A 23502-nucleotide genomic window follows, 5' to 3' on the forward strand; every position below is an offset into this window, starting at 1 on the left:
CAAATGAAACACATTTGCTGTGAATGCCAACATTTTACAGATTTGCATAGCTAGAATATGACTGTTAATTTGAACATTAAAAAGGCCTTGTGAATCTGATTCCCACACACATCCAACTCACTAAACAACTGGTTTTGTCTCTAGAAGAAAATACCAAGAAATCTCAGGAATACCCCCCCCCCAAAAAAAACACCCTGCCAAATCTCTGCTGTTACCAGTTCTCTGTCATCACTAGTTTTTTTGTTTTCTTTGTCAAGTTATTTTATGATGACTGCAATTTAGAAACTAAGGGCAAGGACAGCTGGAAATGGTGAAGCCCTCATTCTTAAGTTCCCAGGCAGCAATGTAGATACCTAACGATGCCCACAGGGATCCACTGGTATATCTCATTCATAGAGCACATGATTTCCATGGAGAAGGTTCCAGGATCAATCCCCAGCATGTCTAGGTAGGGCTAGGAAAGACGTCTATTTCCATAATAGAGCTGGGAAAGACACTGCCAAACAACACATACAACACCTATCTAGATAAACTAATACAGGTATGGGGAAGAAATTTAATTAAGTTCACATTTAAAAATGAACCTACCAAATTTGCAGATTTTAAAATAATGCACAAACCGAAAAACAGCCATCCTTCAAAATTCACATTACTGTACTCCAAATTTTGCAATGCAGTTCTCTGGCTAAGAAATGTGTACAAAAATACACATGCTAGGATAACATGTTGTGCTCCCATTGTTCTTTGAATGTGTCAAGGGGGCTTCTGGGATATTGGAGCAGTATTTTGTATATTGTAGATACCACCCCTTTGCTATATCCCTCTGCTGTCAGGAGAAGGTTTTTGAAGGTAGCCAAGGGCCGTGGCTGCAAGTACAGGTGTGCAGTTGATTGTGGGTTAGTCAAGGTATTTAGGTATCCCCTAGTTTGTCTTGTATTTCTTATGTTGGTATGGGTTTGTTGTTTTTGTAGAAGTTTTTTAGACAGGTTTTTGGCTTGCCAGGTTTTTACCTGGAGGTTTTGTGCTGCGTGCTGGAATAGTGGGTATAGATAAGGGCCAAAATGTGACCCAGATTCATTTTTTTAAAACCCCACAACACATTTCCCAGTGTGAAATTATCCCACAAAATATATCATTGGACATAATGCATTCCACAACCCCTTAACTATTTTTTTTTTTAAAAAAGTTCTCCTTCCGGCTGTTCATTTATAGTCTTTATCTTCAGCACAATGCACAATATATATTTCACTCTTTTTGCTTTTTATTTTCATACAGCAGTATTCATACAGTAGTATCTTATTTAAAAAATACTAGCTCTTTTTAATTCTGAACACTTTAATTAAAGTAAAAATGTGAAATACCACATTTCCAGACACAATTAATCATAATATGCAGTTCCAGATCAGAAGGTATAATTAACTTCTCAGTATCTCCTATTGCTAATAATCACCCAGCCTGTAACTGTAACCAGCAAGTCCCCCTGCAGGCATCTCATTCCTGATCCTTAATTGGAAATCAAACAGTTCCTTAAATGTAAACTACCCATGCATCTACTTGTATTTAAATTTCACATTCACCAAAGCTTTTAGTGTTGAAAAAGACATTAATTATCACAAAGGAAATACAATTTGTTTTCAATATACAAAGCTGACATTTTAGCAATGTCAGTTATAAGCAGCTAAAGATTAATTTCTTACTCAATTTGCTTGACATGTAACACTCATATTTGGCAGATTGTAGTCAGGAGGAGAACTGAGTAGGGAAGAACAATTCATAAAAGGTCACTGGAATCTGAATTAAAGAAGCAAATAAACAGTGCAAATTGCCACCATTTTCGCTTTTCCTTATAAAACAATGTGCATAGGGGAGTTGACTATGACCAATGGAGGCTAATTTTTCAGCCAGAAACAAAATACCACCATTATGCTTAGTATTCATATAGCACATTTCAATGGTACAAAGCACATGGGGTGTAGGAAGGGGTGTGTGGCTTGCCCCGGGTGAAATCCTTGAGGGGAATGACAAAATGGCACACCGTGGGGCGCGGCACGTAACACGGGGCCTGGTCTGCAGTGTACCCGAGCCACGCGTCTCTCCTGGGAGTGATGTGGTGGCTCGGGGCCCCGTGCTGCCCGAAACGGATCGCTGCGGTATCCCCATACACGGATCGCTGCAATGCCCCATACGCGGATCGCCGAGGCGCCCCTGGGAGCCAGAGCAGCTAGCTACGCCCCTGCAAAGCACTTCACAAACATCTCATCAGCTTTTGCAAAAGTCCTGTAAAGTGGGCTGGTATTATAATCTGCATATTGTTTGTATGTGGGCCGGTGGAGCCAGGGACAGACCAGAGAAGAGTTTATTGCTGAGGTGAACTCTGAATGTGCCACTACACTGCATCTAATATGATCATTTTGCAAGACATTGAAAGCAGTCTAATTCTGTGTGCCAATGGCTAACATGGGTGACTGGCTCCAGCCAGAAAACTGACATGCTCAATGGTTACAAATGGCTGCAAAGTATCCTGAGTGCTTGTGAACTGGTCCTCAAAGTTTGCTGGATCAGCAGTTTGGGAAACAGTTTGCTTCTAACTGTTAATTGATAAAATTGTCAATTTCACACCTGCTAACTTAATGTAATGTAGCATTCAGAAATGCTACTCTGAAGCAATAGAGTTCTGTAGAATGGGAACCATTACGCTGTCTTCGTGGTGAATACTAACTATAAAATCCTTAGGGATAACAGTTACAGTTCACATAATGTTTGGTTAGCCACAGCATTTAAAAATCAATAAACTGAAAGTGCGAAAGTTGTTTCCCATCTAGCATGGGGGGGGGGGGAAGCATATTTACCTTCAGAATCACATCATGCTGCAACAAAGGCTACCATGGTGATGAAGCAGCAGCAGTTTATCTATTGTCATCTGGAGACTGGGGACAGGAGTGACCTTTACATGCTCTCATAACTGAGGCTGCAGAAAACAAATTCATTCATACAGATAATTTGCTTTATCTTATGGGACAGGAAAGGCAGTATCCTAATGCTACAACCCAATTAACTCACTGCTCTATGAAGCAGTATTGATAATGCACATGGGGGGTGGTATAGGCCCTGTCCTTTCAACAAAACTCCTGGAACATGATAGTTGCAACCGAGAAGACAGAGAGGAATGAAAGGGAAGTTGAAATGTAAATGATGTTCAAATAGCACCCACTTTTAATTTCAGTACACCATACAACTAAAGCACATGACACCCCCAAAATCATAGGAACTGTAACGTAGTTCTCTGAAACTACACTTCCCAGGACATCATCCAAATATAGTACTGTACTAATCCCAAGGGTTACTGTAGAAACATTGTTTGTTTGTAATGTTATTTATGAATTAGTTATTTAAGTCTCCCCAATAACTAATGTTCCACAACAGTGATAGTATCAGTTCAAGCAAAATAAAAAAATCCTTCAGTAGCACCTTAAAGACCAACTAAGTTTATATTTTGGTATGAGCTTTCGTGTGCATGCACACTTCTTCAGATACACATGTGTATCTGAAGAAGTGTATCTGAAGAAGTGTGCATGCACACGAAAGCTCATACCAAAATATAAACTTAGTTGGTCTTTAAGGTGCTACTGAAGGAATTTTTTTATTTTGCTTCGACTCAGACCAACATGGCTACCTACCTGTAACTAGTATCAGTTCAAATCACTCTATAGAAGTGAAATCAATAAGTCTGAAAACATAAGGGTAACATCAGTACATTCAAGACCCCTCCCCCCCAAAAAAATCCTATGTTCTGCAAACTACTCATTCTGCGAACAGCTTTAGCACCATCTCATTGGATATGAATAACTAGGTTCTCAGGGTTGGCATCACCTCAGAGAAGAAGAAGAAGAAGAAGAAGAAGAAGAAGAAGAAGAAGAAGAAGAAGAAGAAGAAGAAGAAGAAGAAGAAGAAGAGTTTGGATTTGATATCCCGCTTTATCACTACCTGAAGGCAGGGCCGGTGCTAGGGTTTTTTGTGCCCTAGGCAAGATTACCTTCTGCCCCCCTGCCTGGCGATTGGTCAAGGAGGCGCATGAGGGAAGGAGCCTGGAGTGTGGAGTGTGTCCTCTGCTGCCCCGCCCCGAAGGCCACACTCTCTTTTTTCCTTTCCTTTTTTTTTAAACCCATCTGCCTAACAACTGGGCATAGAGGCTCTGCAGATACCCAGATACTCTGGGTGTGTTTGTCATTCCAGACTTTTTCCTGCCCCTGCTTGTTTGCTTCTGAAGAAGAAATAAATACAAAGAGGGGAAATGTGCCCTGCTCTTGGCAAAGAGTTTCCTGCTTGGCAAGGGGGTTGGACTGGATGGCCCTTGTGGTCTCTTCCAACTCTATGATTCTATGATTCTATTATTCGTCTGAGAAGCGAGGCAGTGGGAGGAGGACGAGGGACGGAGCCCGGGAGTGCCAGGACTTGACCGCTGTGGAGGAGCAGAGCCCGTCAGCGGCAGTGATGAGCAGGAGGGCGCGCAGGAGCTGGCAGACTAGAGTTAAAGGGGCTCGGGAGGCACTAGAGGCAGCCAGCAGAGACCTCTTCGAGGACGTGGAAGTGCCCAGCTAGAGCAAGAAGGCCGTCGAGGGGGGATATAGTGGCGCCAGAGTCGGCGGGGAGACCGGTCGCAAGCGAGGCCCACCGAGGCGTCGGGTCTCGCTTGCTCCTGCTTCGCGCTCCGTCTGCTACTGGCGGGAGCCGAGGTGCGCAGCTGGCGGGGAGGGAGGCTGCGGAGCCAACGCCATGCGCGCCAGGCCGCGTGTTGCAGCCTCTGCGAGGACCGGCACACAGCTCCCCAAGGCCCTAGCAGGGAAGGGAGCTCCCAAAGGCCCCGTCGCCACCAAGGGAGCCGGGCCGGAGGCGCGCACCAGGAAATGTCCTCTTGGGTGTGGCCAATCAGAAGCCGTGCTGGAAGGGGTGACTACACCCCCCTGCAGATGCAGGAGGCGGCTCCAGGCAGCGCCGGGCGCTGGGCAGGCTGGCCAGGCAGCGCAGTGCCCCTTGATTCTGGTGCACTAGGCAGCTGCCAAGTTTGCCTCTACTGAAGTGCCAGCCCTGCCTGAAGGAGTCTCAAAGTGGCTAACATTCTCCTTTCCCTTCCTCCCTTCCTAAAGGCCATGCTGGAGACACTCAGGCCCACGTGACCCAGAACTAGTCACAGTAACAGAAGCCAAAGAACATCTGGCAGTTTTTTCTTTTTAAGAATCCCAGGAGCTGAGGAGCAAATGTCAAGAATGTCACTCTGGGAAAACAGTCAGATGGATGCTATTCCAGTGCTTCAAAGGGAATAAATTGGCAGAGAAGCAGATTAGGGAGGTAAGGCTGACAGGAAGTTCAAAGAACAGGGAGGAGTCCAGTATACAGGTGTGCATGGATAGCCTGGATACAGAGGTCGACAGTAACAGAAGCTTGTCCCTACTAGATTTTATTCCTTACTAAATAAACCAGCAACCAACCAGGTTGCAATTGCTCAAAGCGATTGGAAGTAAGAGACTACAATGAACAAAGCCAGAAAGTCCATTGACCATGACAAGTTTTGTAGACATCATGTGTTCAGTGCTGTGGGTGTATCAGGCAGGAATGTTCCTGAAATTTTCACTACACTTAAAATGTCCATATCCTGGTTCTATACAGTACTGGGCATTCAAATAGGTACTGTTCATATACTGCAGACTTTACTGAGGTTTTCCACAGAAGCATCTAACTTCTAACGTTCTTTGTAGCAGATGTACTTTAAAATAGAATAGTAACTGCGAACAATTGCCTGAGTCCATACCTCAACACAATCTTTCTTCTTGAATAAAGCCTCAGGCACTGGTTGCTAACAGGCTGATCCTTGACAGATCATCTGATAGTACCCTACAGTGGAAACTGCATCCCCAAACCTGTAAAGCATCTCAAAATTCTCTTCCCAATCGCAGAAGGATGCTCCTTGCCTGCCCTGAGGCCTCAGCCCTAAAGCCTTCATGCTCTGATATTCCTGGGCCTGATTCTGATACAGATTACATTGGTACCCAGTCAAATAAATATTGTGTGCTGCAGAACCATTTGTACACTGGGCATGCTGGACCTATATCAGTTCACAGGCTATACAAAATGTTCAACCAGAATAAAACAGATACAGCACAATAATACACATCTGCAGTTTGCAAATATGTCTAAAATATCTCCAATCCTCAATAAACATAGCAGTATTGCGATTTCTTTCATGACAGCTGCAAAAAAATAAAAAAATGAACACCCCTCCCACATCATAACGAGAAATAAATGATATCTCCAACATAATTACCTTCGATTCATAAGAATCTCTCACTAAAAACACTGGCAGACATTCCAAAACATATAATTACTAAAGTTTAATGAGCAGCATCTACATGACTGAATAGAGCTGATTAGTGAACTATGGACTTGCAATGAAGAGATGGTAATGCAGGATTTCAATAACTTCTCTGATTACATAACATTTACAGCCTCTAACCCTGATTATAAAAAATAATGATTTCAGCAAACGCAAGAAAAATTATTAGTGTACTAGTCAATGAAAATGGGGAAAGAAATCAATTCATATCTGCAAGCTTTCCTAGTTCTACTTTATAAATCATGCTAAAAGAAACCACTTTTACACAACAGGAACTTTTCCATTTCCTTGCATACCAAGTTTGTCTAATTTTGGGACGTGTCTATACCCATAACCTCATTAAATATGCCAAAAGGGGCATTGAAAAAGCATGAATTAAAATATTCTAGAACAAATCTTTTCCAAATAAGGCATGGCTACAAACTTTAAAATGCGTGTTTAAAAAACTGCTGTGTTACTAGCTGGGAGGTGCACATAATACTGTTCAAATAACAAGTTTTTCCTCAACCTTGTGCAGCCATCACAAATCACATAAATGGATGAAAGAAAGTGCTTAAACGTCTCAGCTAAATAATGGTTGTGCTATATATTGGAACAGACAACTTTTAAGTTCTAAGAATAAATATAACAAACTTCCGAACACTGAGTCATAGGAAACATTTCAGCTGTACAATGCATTATAAAGATGTGAAAAATGTGCAAAAAATGTACATATTCTTTATCAAAAATGAATAAAATGATGTTTGCTTGTCCTGTATTTATATTAATCATGTAGAAAACTGAAAGGGGAGGAGTTCTGAGGTATCTTCAGAAACTGCCTTTGCTTATTGCAGTAAAAAATGTCAGAGAAATATATTAAGTGATAAGAATGTAATAGGTATATTGGGTAATATTCCGAAACGCCTATAACATGCCAGGTGTCCTGAAATTAAATGGAGGTCATGTTTTTTAGCATATTTTATTAGCAATGAAACTCCACATTTTTGCATGCAGTTTGAATTAGGTCTTTCTTAAAAATAAATAAATCACAACTTGGAACTCAGGCACAGTCCATAAAATATTCACATTAAATCTCTTGCCTTTTGAATGTGTGATTATTTTATTTTCGGTTTTAAGCACCAAATATGAGTAACTCCAGCTCTCAAATTTGCAACAGAACATGAGAGGTTTGTTGCATTTCTTCAACGTTGGAGGCAAAATTTACAAGTGTTATTGACATAGCTCCACCAATGATAAATAGACCACTTCTTGCCATCATTAAGCAACAGCAACATAAAACAATATGTAGTGAAAATATATTTAATCTAGGAAGCATTTCAAAATTCTGACATCCCTGCACTCAGGGATACTAGTGCAGCAAGGGGGAAACTTGCTAAGACAGGGATTTCCTAGGATTTGCTAACAGGAATCGTGCAAGTCTTGTCTTCCTGCAAATGCCTGTTTCTTACCCCTTTCACCGTTCATTTGAATATTCATTTTTCCATCCTATTTTCACTGGCTGTTTCCCACTGTTTCAAAGGCAAGGAAAAGAGGAGGGGGCAGGAAGAAAAGGAGGTGACTCATTTCTGTAGTAAATGATGGGGGCGGGGGCTTAAGGGAATGTGCTGGTGAGGGGAAGAAGGGTCTCTCTGTGTGTGATTGGTTTAGTCCTTTTGCTAGTGGGGGTGGAATTGGGGAAGGGGCAGGAAGAATTGGATGGCATGTGAAAGAATGAAGGGGCAATAAGGGAGGAAGGTGTGTGCATGAGAGAGACAGTTTTAGGTAAGGTTACCAGACATCCCCGTTTCCCAGGACCAGTCCCCGGATTTACAAACCACTCCCCATACAAAATCCATTGAAGTTGAAAAGTGTCCCCAGATTCACTGGAAGAAATCTGGTAACCTTAGAGGTCTCTGGTGACCTGGAGGAGAAAACTGGAGAGAAGTAATTGGGGAGGGAGCAGATGGAAGTGGATTGAGTTAAAGGGGCATTTGCAGTGCTGTAGAGAAGCAAGAAGAGGGAACTGGGAGAAATGAAAGGGGACGTGTCAGTGTCTCTCCCTTCTTGCTGTACTCAAACTACTCCCTTTTCTCAAATGACTCATATGAGAGAGATAAAAGATGTAGAGCCCTTAAATATTCCATAGTACCGACATATAATTTTTTTCATTCCTGGGTATTACAAGTTCTCTTCAACATGAACATCAAGACTCAATGTAGTAATTTAGAGTTGATATTTCAGTAACAAGCACCCCCCCCCCTGTGCATGTACTATATCCAACAACTGAATATAATTTTCTCTAATTGAACAAGCTAACTGTAAGGACTCTCAGGATGCTTTCTCATGAGTAACGACGCCTTGGATGGATTTTACAAGGCTTTATTTACAACTATGTACATCAGAGCGACAAAAGTCCATGATGTCTCAGTCCAAGTCAGAATCCGGAAGTGGCGCGCGCCTCGATTTCCACCAACATAGGAACTTTGGAGCCCTCAGTCTCTGCCTTTGCTCCAGGCGTTTATCCCCCATGCGCTCCTGGGGTGAAGGGGCAGGAACATTCCCTTCACCCCTCGAACTGCTCAACTGTTGAGTAGGTTCTCTGGCCTCTGACACCTCCCCCTCCATAGCGCTTAGGTCCGGCGCTTCAGACCTTCCCCGGTGAGACTGTGAACTCTCAGCATCCTCAGACCCCCTCTATGCTTCGGGAGCCTCAGCACCACATTTGGAATGGCCAGCCTCCTGGAGACCTGGCACCGCTCCGCTGGGCTCCCCGCTGACCCCTAGCGGTCCCCTGACACTAACTGACAGGCTTGCTCTTAACATTCTATTTACCATATAGAACATCTACCATAAAATGTGCATGCAAAACGGCCTGAAGAACAGGAGACTGGAGGAAGCATGGAAATGGAGTGGTCTGTGTGCAAAGGAGAGTTGAAAAAAGGAGGAAGGAGGAGGTAGAATAGAATCATAGAATCGTAGAGTTGGAAGAGACCACAAGGGCCATCCAGTCCAACCCCCTGCCGAGCAGGAAACACCATCAAAGCATTCTTGACATATGCCTGTCAAGCCTCTGCTTAAAGACCTCCAAAGAAGGAGACTCCACCACACTCCTTGGTAGCAAATTCCACTGCCGAACAGCTCTTACTGTCAGGAAGTTCTTTCTAATGTTTAGGTGGAATCTTCTTTCTTGTAGTTTGAATCCATTGCTCCGTGTCCGCTTCTCTGGAGCAGCAGAAAATGGGATGTCAATGGAGGGGGGAAATGGAATTGGAAAAACATGGAAGAGTAGGAGGCATGGTAATGGGGTGAAAATGAAAGCAGGGGTACAAAAGAAGCTGAAAAATGAGAGTGAGAGGTAGCTTAATAATTAGGTAGAAGGTGAAAAGCATGCTTAATAGTTGCAATGTGTGGGAGGAGAAAGATGCAGGAGGTTACCATAAGGATGGGTCTGTGTGCAGGGGAGGGAGGCATGCAGATGAAGTGAAGGTGAAAATGGGGATGCAAAGTGGAGCAGCACCACTTCTTAAAGCAGAGATACCCAAACTAAGGCCCGGGGGCCAGATGAGGCCCAATCGCCTTCTAAATCCGGTCCACGGACAGTCCGGGAATCAGCATGTTGTTACATTAGTAGAATGTGTCCTTTTATTTAAAATGCATCTCTGGTTTATTTGTGGGGCATAGGAATTTGTTCATATTTTTTTAAAAAAATGTAGTCCGGCCGCCCACAAGGTCTGAGCATAGCTGTCAAGTTTTCCCTTTTCTCACGAGGAAGCCTATTCAGCATAAGGGAATTTCCCTTTTAAAAAAAGGGAGAACTTGACAGGTATGGTTCTGAGGGACAGTGGACCGGCCCCCTGCTGAAAAAGTTTGCTGACCCCTGTCTTAAAGTCATAGATATGTTATAACAACTGGCTTCAAAAACAGGGTTAGGAAGGTGAAAAGGAGGTTTAGTAGTTGCATGGAGTGGGAGGAAACTCTAGGGGGTTAATGTGTGACAGGGAGTGGGGGTTGCTGAGTGGAGCGAGCAGGGGTCAGAGCCCCCCAGTCAGGGCCGTCTTAAGCACAACCAGCGCCGTGGCACAAAGATCCCTCCAGCACCCCTCCCTTTCTTTTATTGAGGAAAAAGAACTCGACCAATACCCGGCTCTCTCTTGCCAGCCACCATGCTAGAAACGGTGTCTCCGTTGGGCAAGGTCAGGGCCCTCTCGGCGGGCGTGGAGTCAAAGCGGTGCCCTAAGCTTTGTCAGGCAAGCGGGGAGCTGCCGGGAGCAACAACAACTGCCTCTCACCCCCCCAGTGGGCTTTGCCCTCGTGGTCGCTCTGACGCGGTGGAACTCTGTGCCCGATGCTACATTGAGGAGTGCATGAGGTCCCGAGGTGTGAGGCAAGCTCCTTCACCTTCTCTGCCCTCGGCTGCAGAGCTTCTTCCCACGAGCGTGTGGATTCCGAGGACTGTGTGCCACGCCTCCTCCTCCTTCCCCCCACGTTGGTCTCCACTCAGTCAAGCTTCGCCAGCAGTGCGTGCACCGCAGGACCAGCAAGAGCCGCTTGGGCGCTGTGCGCGCGTTGATGGCTGGGGAAAGGAGAAGGAGGTGTGGCGCGGAGTCCTGACCAGACTGCTGGAACCCTGCACTCACTTGCGAGGCTCCGGGGCGCCTCCTCCTCTGCTGCCTGACGACAGCCCACTGATTCCTGCAGCCAAGGGAGAGGAGGAGGCAGCGACAGAGGAGCCATAGGGCTTAGTGGCTGGTTGCGCCTCGCCAGCGCCCTGAGAGGCCGGCGCCCTGGCGCATTGCGCCACCCAGCCTTGCCTTAGGGCCGGCCCGCCCCCAGTATAGTGATAAGGGTAGGGCTGGCACTCCTATTTCCTTCCTGTCACCATGACAGACAATTTCCAGACAGGCCATGTTTACATTTGGCTGTGATGAGGCCAAAGAAGGCTGAAGAGTGCAGTTACCTGTTGACAGCCCCTGACATCTGGTATATTTTTAAAAAATACAAAAATAAAACAGGGGGGGGGAGTCAGAAAATGGAAAAAATGCCCACTAAGCAATAAGATATTTGTATTGATGTCTGCAAACCATAAGCCATAAATATAACATTTACTACGAAAATTCCAGGAACATGAAACACAACATTCTATAACCATAAAAAGCATTCACCGACATGTACAATGCATGTACATCTGAAACTTTAAAATGGAAGGAGCCTCCTTTTTGTTACAGCAATTGCATGGTGAAGCAGAAATGCAAATTTTGCAAGTTTGGCCAATAGGCTGTTCCCATGGAAATGGAGTACGTAGCTCTTTATATTATGTACACTGGACTGGATAATGCGGCTATTGCTATTTTAAAAATATGTGCCCACTTATATAGTATTTCAAAGTTCTGGTTTGAAGCTGGAATGTGTTGGATGAACAAAAGAGTCATCTTTCCTAACTGAATATTTCACAAGAGAATAGAAATTTGAGAATGCTTAATCGTATAATACAAGGGTGTGTGTGACTTTCACACAATTAAATTTTGACTTGTCAAATTAACACTCACTTTTTATATTGGACTTTTGCCTCTGCAAACTCATTGCTACAAAAGTATTCATGAGAATCCATAGGAATGAGCTTAACTAAAAGTCCTGTGATACCAAAATATCCCATTTGAAGTCTGCTTCAAATATTGAACTAAATCTAAGCAAACCTGAAGCCAAAAGTGTTATCCAATAACTAAATCTGTAAACATGAGATTCCACTTCAGTTTCCAACCTAAGCAACTGGGGTGGGGGCGGGAGAATCAATCAAATGATAATATTTGGTGTTGTTTCTAAAATGCACAGTATCCCCACATTTCTGCTCTAAAAGAGACTTATGAATGTAATTTGGTCAGTAAGATTTTAAAGGCAGGAAATACTCACCTGTCCCTATCTTGTCTCCAGAACATTACAATTGCATTAATTGAATGTTCTGGCTTCCATCTAACAGTATGAAAATGTTCACACCATCTGTTTGTGTCTGACAACAAAACCCCCAGGAAACAGCAATATATAACTTGTTCTACAATTCAGCAATTAATCCTCCATACTTTTTTTTGGTTTTTGTTCTCCTACTGAAAAGGGGAAGTTCTCTGAAGCTGCTTCCACGACTTGTTTATAGAACACTCATCACAATTTGTTTGCATAAAGTTTGCTGGGAGGTTCAACAACATTTACTGTTTACGAAGCATTTGTTCCAATTTTGCAGGAAGGTTATACAATGTCACATCAAGCACTTGTTATCCCACAGTTTCCAGTGCATTTTCCCATCACAAGAGTGGCAAATCCACTTTAATTGTGCAATTACTGCTGGTATGTGACTGAATCCCATCCGCCAAACTTCAACAGTTAGGAAGCACCCTGAGTTTCTCAGAGGGCTTTCCAAGTCTTTAGACTATCCACTCCCTCTGAAAGACCTCTCAATGGGAAGAGACAGCTTAGCAACTTCAGTTCCAACATGTGAGGAGAATGAAGGACAAGGAAGAATGAAACCCAGGGCACCCAAGTTTTTTTACCCACATGTATGACAACACAGAAGTCTTTAAAGAGGATCATTGGTTGCCGATGGACCAGGGAATGCAAAATGCCCTCTGGGAAACACAGAGAAGTGGAATTCCAAGTCCTTTGAGGTGTAAAAAATAACACAAACCCCAGAAAGGCCCACAATGGACCACAGTCATTGTAAATGTATCCTCTGCAACACCCTTCTACTAAAGGTTGTGTCTACATAAAACAAAGCATCCACATTGCAGTATTTCACAAAAGTGTGCAAGGAAGCCAAAGGTGCACTTTGAGGACTGGATTGTGATCCCTGCAGGTGAATTCCCAAGACTGATGTTTCTAGGATTTGAAACAAACCCTTCAGTTTAGGAGAAGAGTTGAAGTTATGAAAATTGTACCTTAAACCTTTGCTTTAACCTGTGTATCATGTAAACGATAAAGATATTGCATAGTTTTACATGTGCCTATTACAGCAGATGCCTATCCTGTTGCCCTGGAACCGGGAGCAGAAAGGAAGCACCCTTTCACCTCTGCCAGGAGACCCACATCACTGCAAGGGAAGACAAGCCTGGCCCCACCCTCTGATCCATGAAGTTTGCATCTCCACTCCCTGACAGAAAGAATACTATCTTCCATCTGCCATTTGTTTTAGGACTTCAGAATTGAAAGTAAGCATATTCTGGTCCCATCCATCAGCTAATGTACTATGAGCTAGGAAGGGTCTGTGTGCAGGGGAGGGAGGCATGCAGATGAAGTGAAGGTGAAAATGGGGATGCAAAGTGGAGTAGCACCAGTTCTTAAAGCAGAGATCCCCAAACTAAGGCCCGGGGGCCGGATCCGGCCCAATCGCCTTCTAAATCCAGCCCATGGACAGTCCAGGAATCAACGTGTTTTAACATGAGTAGAATGTTTCCTTTTATTTAAAATGCATCTCTGGGTTATTTGTGGGGCATAGGAATTTGTTCATTTTTTTCTTCAAAATGTAGTCCGGCCCCCCACAAGGTCTGAGGGACAGTGGACCGGCCCCCTGCTGAAAAAGTTGGCTTTTGGATTGTGTCTATGAATTTGGAGGGGATATCACATTACTACATGTTTCTTTGTAGGCTGCCTTTAAAATTATTTGACTGAAAGTCAGAGTTTAAGAAATCTTACAAATTAATAAGTAATAGTAGATGACATGATGTGGCGAGGAAAAACGGGAAAGGACATAGAGTCTGGTTTAAAAGGAACCCATCAGAAAAGGCAGCTTCCATCGGCTTTGCTGAGAAACAAGCTGCCTTTGTTTTTTCTTTGCCCTAGCATTACATTGCTAGGATAGGAGAGGCAGAAGCTATGAAGCAGAGCCACTATATCAGCTCGGCTGAGAGACCATTTGCTTTGCATTCTCCTCTCCATGAACATTTTGTATCCCAGCCTTTTGTTATAGCAAATCTATAACTTTAAGAACCAGGGCCTAAGATCCCCCCCTCTATTGTTATTGCTTCATGTTTCTTTTAGATCATAAGCTCAAGGAACTGCCTTGCTTCTTTATTGACCTGTAAGCCATTCTAGGAAACTTTACAGCTAAAGAATGGGGTAAAATGCTATAAATGAATGAACAAGGACTGACGTTTTCTTATTAAATACAGAATTAAACCAACCAAGTTTTGAGGATTTGCCAGCAGTGCTTTGCTGGCCTGGTCTGATGAACGCTGACTATGCAGTTCCCTAAGCAGGACATAAACTAGCAATACTTGCCTCCATCCTGGGCTGAGCAAGTTCCAGCTGCTCAGCCGCACTCTCTTATCCATAGAATTCCTCTGTTGGAACTGTTGCCTCAGCCTGAGAACTGCTGCCAGCCAAGAAATACTGGGCTCCATCACAGACTGAGAAAGTTCTAGCTGTTCAGTCCCACTTCTTTGCCTCAGAGGTACTTGCAGTAGGAGGGGTTGACTTGTGCCCACTGACTCCAAGGAAAACCAAGCAAGAGGGCAAAAAAATAAAAAAATAAAAAGCTGCCTGAATAAACCTGCCACAATTAACATGATAAGCCTGCCCTGCACTTAGATACACATGAGCCCTACACTGGATAAAAGCTTCCTGCATTGCAGGAGGTTGGACTTAGATGATCCTTGTAGTCCCTTTCAACTCTACAGTTTTATGATTCTACGTGCATTATAATTCTGTGCATTATCACATAAATCACTGGTTCCCAGAGGTATACAAAATGGTAAGAGTGTGTAAACCGCTTAGACATTTTGATTATATTATATAAATCATGTTGAAAATAAAATAAATAAAAGACTGGCCAAGCACAAGTCCAAAAGGCATGAGCAGTGCCCTGTCTCTGGAACTGTAGTGAACTGTGCCGAAGACAAATGGATGGGGAACTAGAATGCTAACACCAAAATATTTAAAACGTGCACATTCAGGTAAGGTGCAATTAGAAACTTCCATGGACTTTAAGACTTGTTAATTTATTGCTGTGTGTTTTGGGGATCAGGGACTTATGCCTGCAATTGTGTTGCTAAATGGTGTGTTTCTATCTAATGACTGCATAGGTTGAACAGACCATATATTGGTCACAGTAGTATAAAATGCTGCACGATGCAGTCACACAATTTCTCCTCTTCAGTAGAAAGTATTGGGTTACTTTTGGATGTCTGAAACAGGGTCAGCAAAAAAAAAAGTAGGACAACTGCTGTAAAAGATATAGCATACTGTCTATTGTCATATTGTTGAAACTCTATCATAAGAGCCTATAAATCCTTGCCAGTATGACATGAAGTGGAATTACAAGTTTCAAAAGAAGATATGAGCTAAGCAGGCACATTTCAAGTGAACATTTTCATAAAGATGACAAATCCACACAACCAGCCACAGTTGTTGTTCCCAACAGCTTCAGAATGACACAAGCAGAAAGCAAGAGGATCCAAGGTCACTAAACTGAAGATACCTTTAGCATAAGAAATAAGCTGAGTAAATAAATAAATAAAATTAATACTTTCTTGGAAATGAATATAGAAAACTGACTTAAATTTAGCCTTGCTACAATCAGAAAAGAAAACTCATCAGGGTCACCGCCTGACACTGATAATTCATTCCTAACAATAAACCTGGACAGGTAACACCCCTGAAGGTAACCAGCAGATCTCATAAAGGTACTTGTATGTCTCCATCTCCCTTCTCTCTCTGTGAAACTAATAAAACACTACTCATCCACCTGTCTCCAGTGGAGGTGCTTCAGGGGGAAATGGTCAACTCCCATATTTGTGTCATTTTCACAATCTTTAGAACAACTGTGCTCCTGTTATCTGAAGATCCCGATCATGGATATTCCATATCACATCTACTTTATTCGTTCAGCAGGATGGAAACAAGAAAAAGAGAGGTGGAGGGCAAGGGTAAGAAGCGATTGGTGTGAGCAAATGTAGCTACATGTCTCTAAGCTTCATTTCAGTTGAAGATGAGGCATCAAGTCAACATGGGCAAGATTTAGTAATATAAGAAGAGGTGCCAAGAAGTATCAGCCCCTTTCATCTCTATCAGGCATAACTTGCCCATTTCGTTTCCTTTCTATGCAATTGTAAAGTGCTTTTTTCCAACACATTTTACTTTTTTAATATCCCTTGAGTCTATTCTGTATTCGTTTTTCAAACACAGTTTTATAATATTCTCCTTACTGATAATTCATATGTCCCGTCTCACAGAATCTTTTCCTTAATCATGTTGTGAAAAGCTTTAGTGTGCAGTATTCATGGCAAACTAGACAATATTTTTGTACATTAATTTGTTCTTTTCACTGGGGAAATATTATGGCTTGTTACTGTTCAAGTTTTCTGAATAGGTTTATTCTCAGTTTTATCCTTTTTATTTAACCACAGCGTTATTACTACTACCTACACAACACAGCTAATGTTGAGCACCTTAAAGTCCGAATGATTTCAGTGATGGAGTTAAGAATGTGCTTAAAGCATGGGTAGGCAAACTAAGACCTGGGGGCCGGATCTGGCCCAGTTGCCTTCTGGATCCGGCCCACGGACAGTCCAGAAATCGCCGTATGGATCTGATCGTTTGGGCTGCACCAGCGCGCATGTTCGGTGGCGCCTCCTCCCTCCCTTCTCCTGGCTTCTCCCCGCCCTGCCTAGAGCCAATAGGAAGGGGGCTGGGCTTTGTTGGTGCCAGCAGCAGCAGCATTAGCACTCGAATGACCACCATTGTAAGCAGGCTCAATTTGGGCTTTGTTGCTGCCAGCCTCTCTCTGGAACCCTTTCGCGCACCACTCATCATCCCGCCGCTGCCAGCCCCTGGCGCTTGCAAGACACAGGTAAGCAGCCACCAGGGCTTGTGGGGGGGTGGCTTACCTGAATAGAATGTGTCCTTTTATTTAAAATGCATCTCTGGGTTATTTGGGGGAATTCGTTGATTCCCCCCCCCTTCAAAATATAGTCTGAGGTCTGAGGGACAGTGGACAGGTCCCCTGCTGAAAAAGTTTGCCGACCCCTGGCTTAAAGCTTACCCTCTGAAATACATGAAGATGGCAATCCTATACACACTTACTTAAGAGTAAGTCCCACTAACCTCAATGCAATGTCCACGTATTCATGAATAGGGCTGTGCTGCAAGTGCTTAATTCTGTCTAGGTTGTTCCCTAGAACAATGACCTAAAATGAAGATGTGTGCATGCTGAATTTAAACCATAAAGCACATTAATATACCTTTGTGGGTAAAATGTTTCTTCGGAAATGTACTATGTTTGTAATTCTGAATCCTATTATCTCTCATAGAAATAATCTCTAAATATTGTCTAAGTACATACAATAACACAATGGCCCCAATTTTGCTAGCTTCCATTCTAGTCAAGTTGGCAAAATCTTGCAATCCTTCTTACACAGTCAATGGCTGAGACCCATTGAAAAAATGGCTTTTTAATGATTGCAGCCATGGGCAAATGGCACAAACAAGTCCAACTTTTTCATTTAAAACACAGTCTAGGCCACCATCTCAGCACTGTGGATACTTGACTTAGATTATGCCACACAAATTCATAACCTTCCTTAATTGTCTACCCGCCAAATGTGGTAACATTTGAAGACTTATCTACAACATCTTCTCTTGAAATAAACTAGATTTTGCACAAATGGTCACCACAAAAATGGTGTCTGGCAATGTATATGAACTCACAATAAGCTTGACTATTGTAATTCGCTCTATGCGGGGCTGCCCTTGAAACTGTCTCAGAAACTCCAGCGGGTGCAGAATGCTGTAGCGAGGCTCCTCACGGGGTCTGTGCCATGGGAGCATATTCACCCAGTGCTTTACCAGTTGCACTGGCTCCTGGTGGAGTATAGGGTCAGGTTCAAGGTGCTGGTTTTGACCTTTAAAGCCCTTTGTGACTTAGAGCCCCCATATTTACAGGACCACCTCTCCTAGTATCCCTGCATAGGACCCGGGCCCTAAGGAAGTCAGACTATCCTCCACCAGGGCCAGGGCCTTTTCAGTGATAGCTCCGATCTGGTGGAATGCTCTGTCCCATGAGACTAGGGCCCTACAGGATTTAACCTCCTTCTGCCGGGCCTGTAAGACAGAGCTATTCCGCCTGGCCTTTAATTTGAACTCAACCTGATCTTTTATTGACCTTCTCTTCACCCCCCCCCTTTTATGAAGATTACCCACTCTGGGACCCCACAGCTAATTCTCCCCTGGCCTCCTCGCTGGCCCAAGTAGGACTAATTTAGCCAGCTACTCCTGGTGACTATCTAATGTTTATTGGATGGATTTCCCCAAAATTGATTTTTGGATTTTGAATTTTCTTGTTATTCATGCTTTTATACTGCATTTTATGCTGCATTTATGTTGTATTACAATTAAGTGTTTTAAATTTGTTGTTAGCCGCCCTGAGCCCGGGTTTCTGAACTGGGAAGGGCGGGGTATAAATAAAAAAATATTATTTATTATTATTATTAAAACAGGAAATTTCCCCATTAGTGGAAGCCCTGTCTTATCAAGTTCTCCAACTGCAGTAGGAGTTTCTAAGCGTACTCAGACAAATGCCTTTCAAACTCCTCTTCAAACCTTCATGCAAATTGTACAAAGGTTGGATGACCAGCCACATGATTGGGGACTCTTGCACATATGCCCCTTCCCCAGCCCTTAGTTTCACTTTTTTGTATACTCAAGTAAATGCCTGAAAACAACTTTTGTGGTAATCATTTGTGCAAAATCTAGTTTCATTTCAAGAGTGGTTGGTTATCTATGTTGCCTTCAAATGTGACCATATTTGACAGAGTATGGACCAATTCCTGTACCTTTCTAAAATTCCTGCCCAATCAAGTTTCTGCTTTGGAGGGAGGGGATAAAGCCAGCTTATAACCTTCTAGGTAAACCTTTCCACCTGGAATCTTAATTGTGTCACTTGTCCTAAATGACTCATTATGAAAGCAAGTAAATTACAGCAGGTCATTCAATGGTTTTAAAGCCAGGAAACAGTGATTGCCTCCATGGCATTTTACTAGCGCAATCCGATAAATGTCTATTCAGACGTAACTCCCACTGCATAAGGTAAGGTGAGTTGGTATGGAACTGCAATCTAAGACTTCTTTTTAGATGCAGTTTTCTTAATAATAATAATAATAATAAGCAAAAGAATAAACTGCACAATGAATAACTTTTGAGTATTGTAGTAATTTCCCAGCTACCAGACCAGTGAGTGGTGCCATCTCCTTTAAAAAGTCTCATCTTTATTTAATAATCCTCCACAAACTACCATGTTATTGTATACAAACTGATGTTGAATAATATATATTTTATAGTCTACTCAGAACCTACAATAGCAATGGTATCTCAGAAATGCATACAAGTTTATTAATGCACCATAAAGCAAACTGCACCAAGAACAAAAATCATATCTGTCTACCACTCCACATATTCAGTGGTTCTTGGCAGCTTACTCTACTATAAAAGAAAATTATGGTCACAGTTTAAAAGCCACATGGATCTTGTTTAAAAGACAGTTATTCTGGCTTGAAATCCACATGTACCTATCCCAAAAGATAACTGTGGGATCCATTACACTGTATAGTTCAAAAATGCAGTTTATACCACAATGAAAAGAGTTAATAACCTATGTAAATAATCAAATCCATGAGCAGTAAACTGAAAGGTATTTTAAGTGCCTCAGAATACCTTTCCTGAGTAGTAAATTATGCAAAAATCAATTCTCATAATGTCTGTGCATGCAATAGTTGCCAGATGATAAATCAGACAGAGAATTCCTAACACAGCCCAGCACCTTGTGCAGGCTGAACTGTCAAGAAATATTAATAGTGTATACTCGTTTTATCAAGTTGTTGGAGAAACAGACCCACCTTGGCAGATGGTCCCATTCCCCACATATCCAGGCTTGCAGGTGCAGCTATGTCCCCTGACTGTGTTAGTACAGATTGCATTCTCATCACAGTTGTGCTGTCCGCTGTCACATTCATCACGTTCTACAAGAAAACAATGCAAGAGAAAGTGAGCAAGGGGAGGGAGGGAAAAAATAAATTTTCAGCTTGCTGATCTGACATTTGAAAAGCTAGTTATAACTAATGACTGGTTACTACAATGGCTGAACACAGTAGAAGAGACATTAGATGCAGAAGCCTGACATGGACCACTTCCATTTCAGGGTTTGATTCATGGCAGACAGCCTATAAATTTTAGACAGAAAAAAATCCCTATATAGTTAAAAAAGGATAGAATCAGAATAGAGTAGAACAAAAATGCTATCCAGGGATGAATATGAATATTATCTCTACAGGAGCATGCAACTTAAATACTAGCTCGGTTATACATTTCTCCCTAGACGCCTGGAGATATTACCCTCAACACATCATTTTGCAGAGTATCTGCCCCCTTTTTGCAGTGGATGGATGCTAAAAAGTGGGTAGATTTACCTACTTTTGATATACAGGGACTAGAGGCAATTAGAGGTGGTAGGATCAATAAACAGGCATGTAAAAAAAAGAATGCAAATATAGTCGAAAGGACACAAAGCCAAGCAGAAAGTGGCAGGTTTCTCTTTCTGCTCCATTAAAAGTTAACCCTTCCTCTTCCCAGTAAGCTGACAATTTGCTTAGACAGGCTGTACGAAGACATGTTTCCTATTGGCTTCAAGCAATCTGAACTGAAGAAGGATTAACTTTGGAAGGGAGAGTAAAGCAGGGAGGGAATAGAAGTCAATGAGTGGTGGTGACCAAGTCTCCCAAAAGTCTTTTCACTATAACACACTGGCCTTCATTTACAATAGTGAATGGATCAATGGTTTTATTTCTATCTGGAAGAAAGTTACAACATGGGTTTCAGAGAAAATCTCTTCTAACTTCCCCATTTCCCGTTATTCAGTTTCCCCTGACTATATACAGTTCTGATTACTTAGTTCACTGCTGAAAAGAAACCATGAGAAGAGGACAGAACTTACCAAAAGCCACATACTTATCAACTCTAATGTTCATATAATGGCTACAACCATTTCAAAGTGCATCTGCAGAACAACTGTATCTCCAAGCTACAGATAGTTATTACTGACTTGCTATTCAGACAAGGGAAGGCTTCCTTTAGAGCATCACATCACTTTGACTTTGATTTAGAATGTGAATATCCATTTATTATGTGAATGTTGTCAGCATGGTGAGGAGCCAGAGAATAGCAGCAGAGGTTTCGGAATATGCGCTATACAAGGACAATAATGAATGGACTAGGCTTTCTTAGCTTGGGGGAAGAAGATTAAGTGGAGCTAGTAGAACAGGTTTAAAACTGTATATATCAAATGTTTGCCATGAAGAAGATGGAACTTTCCCCCATTGTCATTGTGAGAAAAGCAGGGCACAACTGAATTCAGCACCAGCAGCATGCACACAGGCTGGCTGTGAGGGAACAAGGTTTGCAATGTGCCAGATGGACTAAGGATCAAACAGCTGTGGGAAATTATGGAACTTTTATCACTAGAGATTATTAAAAAGAGTCCGGAGATGTATCTGCCAAGGATGCTCTAGGTAAGAATTTCAGCACGCAGTAAAGCACTGGAGCAGATGTCTAATGGTATCTCTTCCAAGTGTGTATTACTATTGCTCTATTGATATAGGAAACTTGGAAGAGGATATTTTGAGATAACAACAGTATTTATTTTCACATCTTTAATGCCAAGCTCCCACTATAGGCATTCTGCAATTTGTGATTCACCTGAACACTTTAGTGGACACCTTAGCACCAAATTTAGAATCATAGAATTGTAGAGTTGGAAGGGACCCCGAGGCTGATCTAGCCCAATCCCCTGCAACGCAGGAATCTCAGCTAAAGCATCCATGACAGATGGCCATCCAACCTCTGCTTAAAAATCTCCCAAGCCACTGGTTTGGGTCCTACCCTCCAGAACAGGAGAAAACAAGCTTGCTCCATCTATCCAGGTGACAGCCCTGGATGGCTATCATATCTCCTCTCAGTCTTCTCTTTTCCATGCTAAACATACTCAGCTCCCTCAACAGTTTCCCATAAGTCTTGGTTTCCAGACCCTTGATCATCTTGGTCGCCCTCCTCTGCACATGTTCCAGCTTTTTAAATTGTTGTGCCAGAACTGGACACAATACTTCAGGTGTAGTTTGACTAAGGCAAAATAGAGAGGTACTATCACCCTGTTTCTCCAAAAATAAGATGTAGCCATAAAATAAGCCATAGCAAGATTTTTAAGCATTCAAGGAATATAAGCCATACCCCGAAAATAAGACATAGAGATAGGCGCAGCAGCAATGCCAGCCGCGGCAGGAGGAGGAGGGAAAAAATAAGACATCCCCTGAAAATAAGCCATAGTGTGGTTTTTTGAGGAAAAATAAATATAACACTGTGTCTTATTTTTGGAGAAACACGGTACTTCCATTGATCTGGACACTCTACTTCTGTTGATGCAGCCTAGAATAGCATTAGCTTCTCTTGTTTTACTGCTGCATCACACTGTTGACTCATGTTAAGCTTGTAGTCTACTAAGATCCTTACGTCTTTTCCACATGTACTTAGTTTAGATTTATGCAGCTAGGTATTGCTGTCTAAGAATAGAACCTTACATTTGCCCCTATTGAAATTCATTTTGTTAATTTTGGTCCTGTTATCCAATCTGTTACGGTCATATTAAATCCTGATTCTGTCTTCTGCAGCATTATTACCCCTCCCAGTTTAGTGTCATCTGCAGACAGGATGAGTATATCATCCAAGTCATTTATAAAGATGTTGAACAACAATGGGCCAGGGACACAGCCCTGCAGCACCCCACTTGTCACATTTTTCCAGGATGACGAGGAATATTAGTGAGCACTCTTTGGATTCAGTCAGTCAACTAACTACAAATCCACCTAATAGTTACCTTGTCCAGCTCATGTTTTACTAGCTTCTCTGCAAGAATATCATGGGGGACTTTGTCAAAAGCCTTACTGAGATCAAGATATACTACATCCACAGCATTCCCATGATCCACCAAGCTTGCAACTCTCTATATAAAACTTCATCTGCTTTCCTCCCAAGCTCTTTTCTCTTTTTATGAAGAGGAACTTGAAGTAGTTCTATCATCTGTCAACACAGTGCAAATAGCTTCTGTACAGGTG

At 42.5% G+C, this 23502-nt stretch overlaps 1 protein-coding gene across 3 annotated transcripts in view; it reads right to left on the minus strand.

The window, feature by feature from the left end:
- Positions 1–23502, minus strand: part of NELL1 (neural EGFL like 1) — a 376722-nt gene that overhangs the window by 110373 nt on the left and 242847 nt on the right. For all 3 annotated transcript variants that reach the window (XM_035117446.3, XM_060275202.2, XM_035117428.3), the window contains one exon: positions 20239–20361. In XM_035117446.3, coding sequence (XP_034973337.2) covers positions 20239–20361 — 123 coding nt within the window. The remainder of the gene's footprint in view (positions 1–20238; positions 20362–23502) is intronic.

Source organism: Zootoca vivipara, chromosome 1 (assembly GCF_965207765.1).
Source record: "Zootoca vivipara chromosome 1, rZooViv2.hap1.1, whole genome shotgun sequence".
NCBI classification, from domain to species: Eukaryota; Metazoa; Chordata; class Lepidosauria; order Squamata; family Lacertidae; genus Zootoca; species Zootoca vivipara.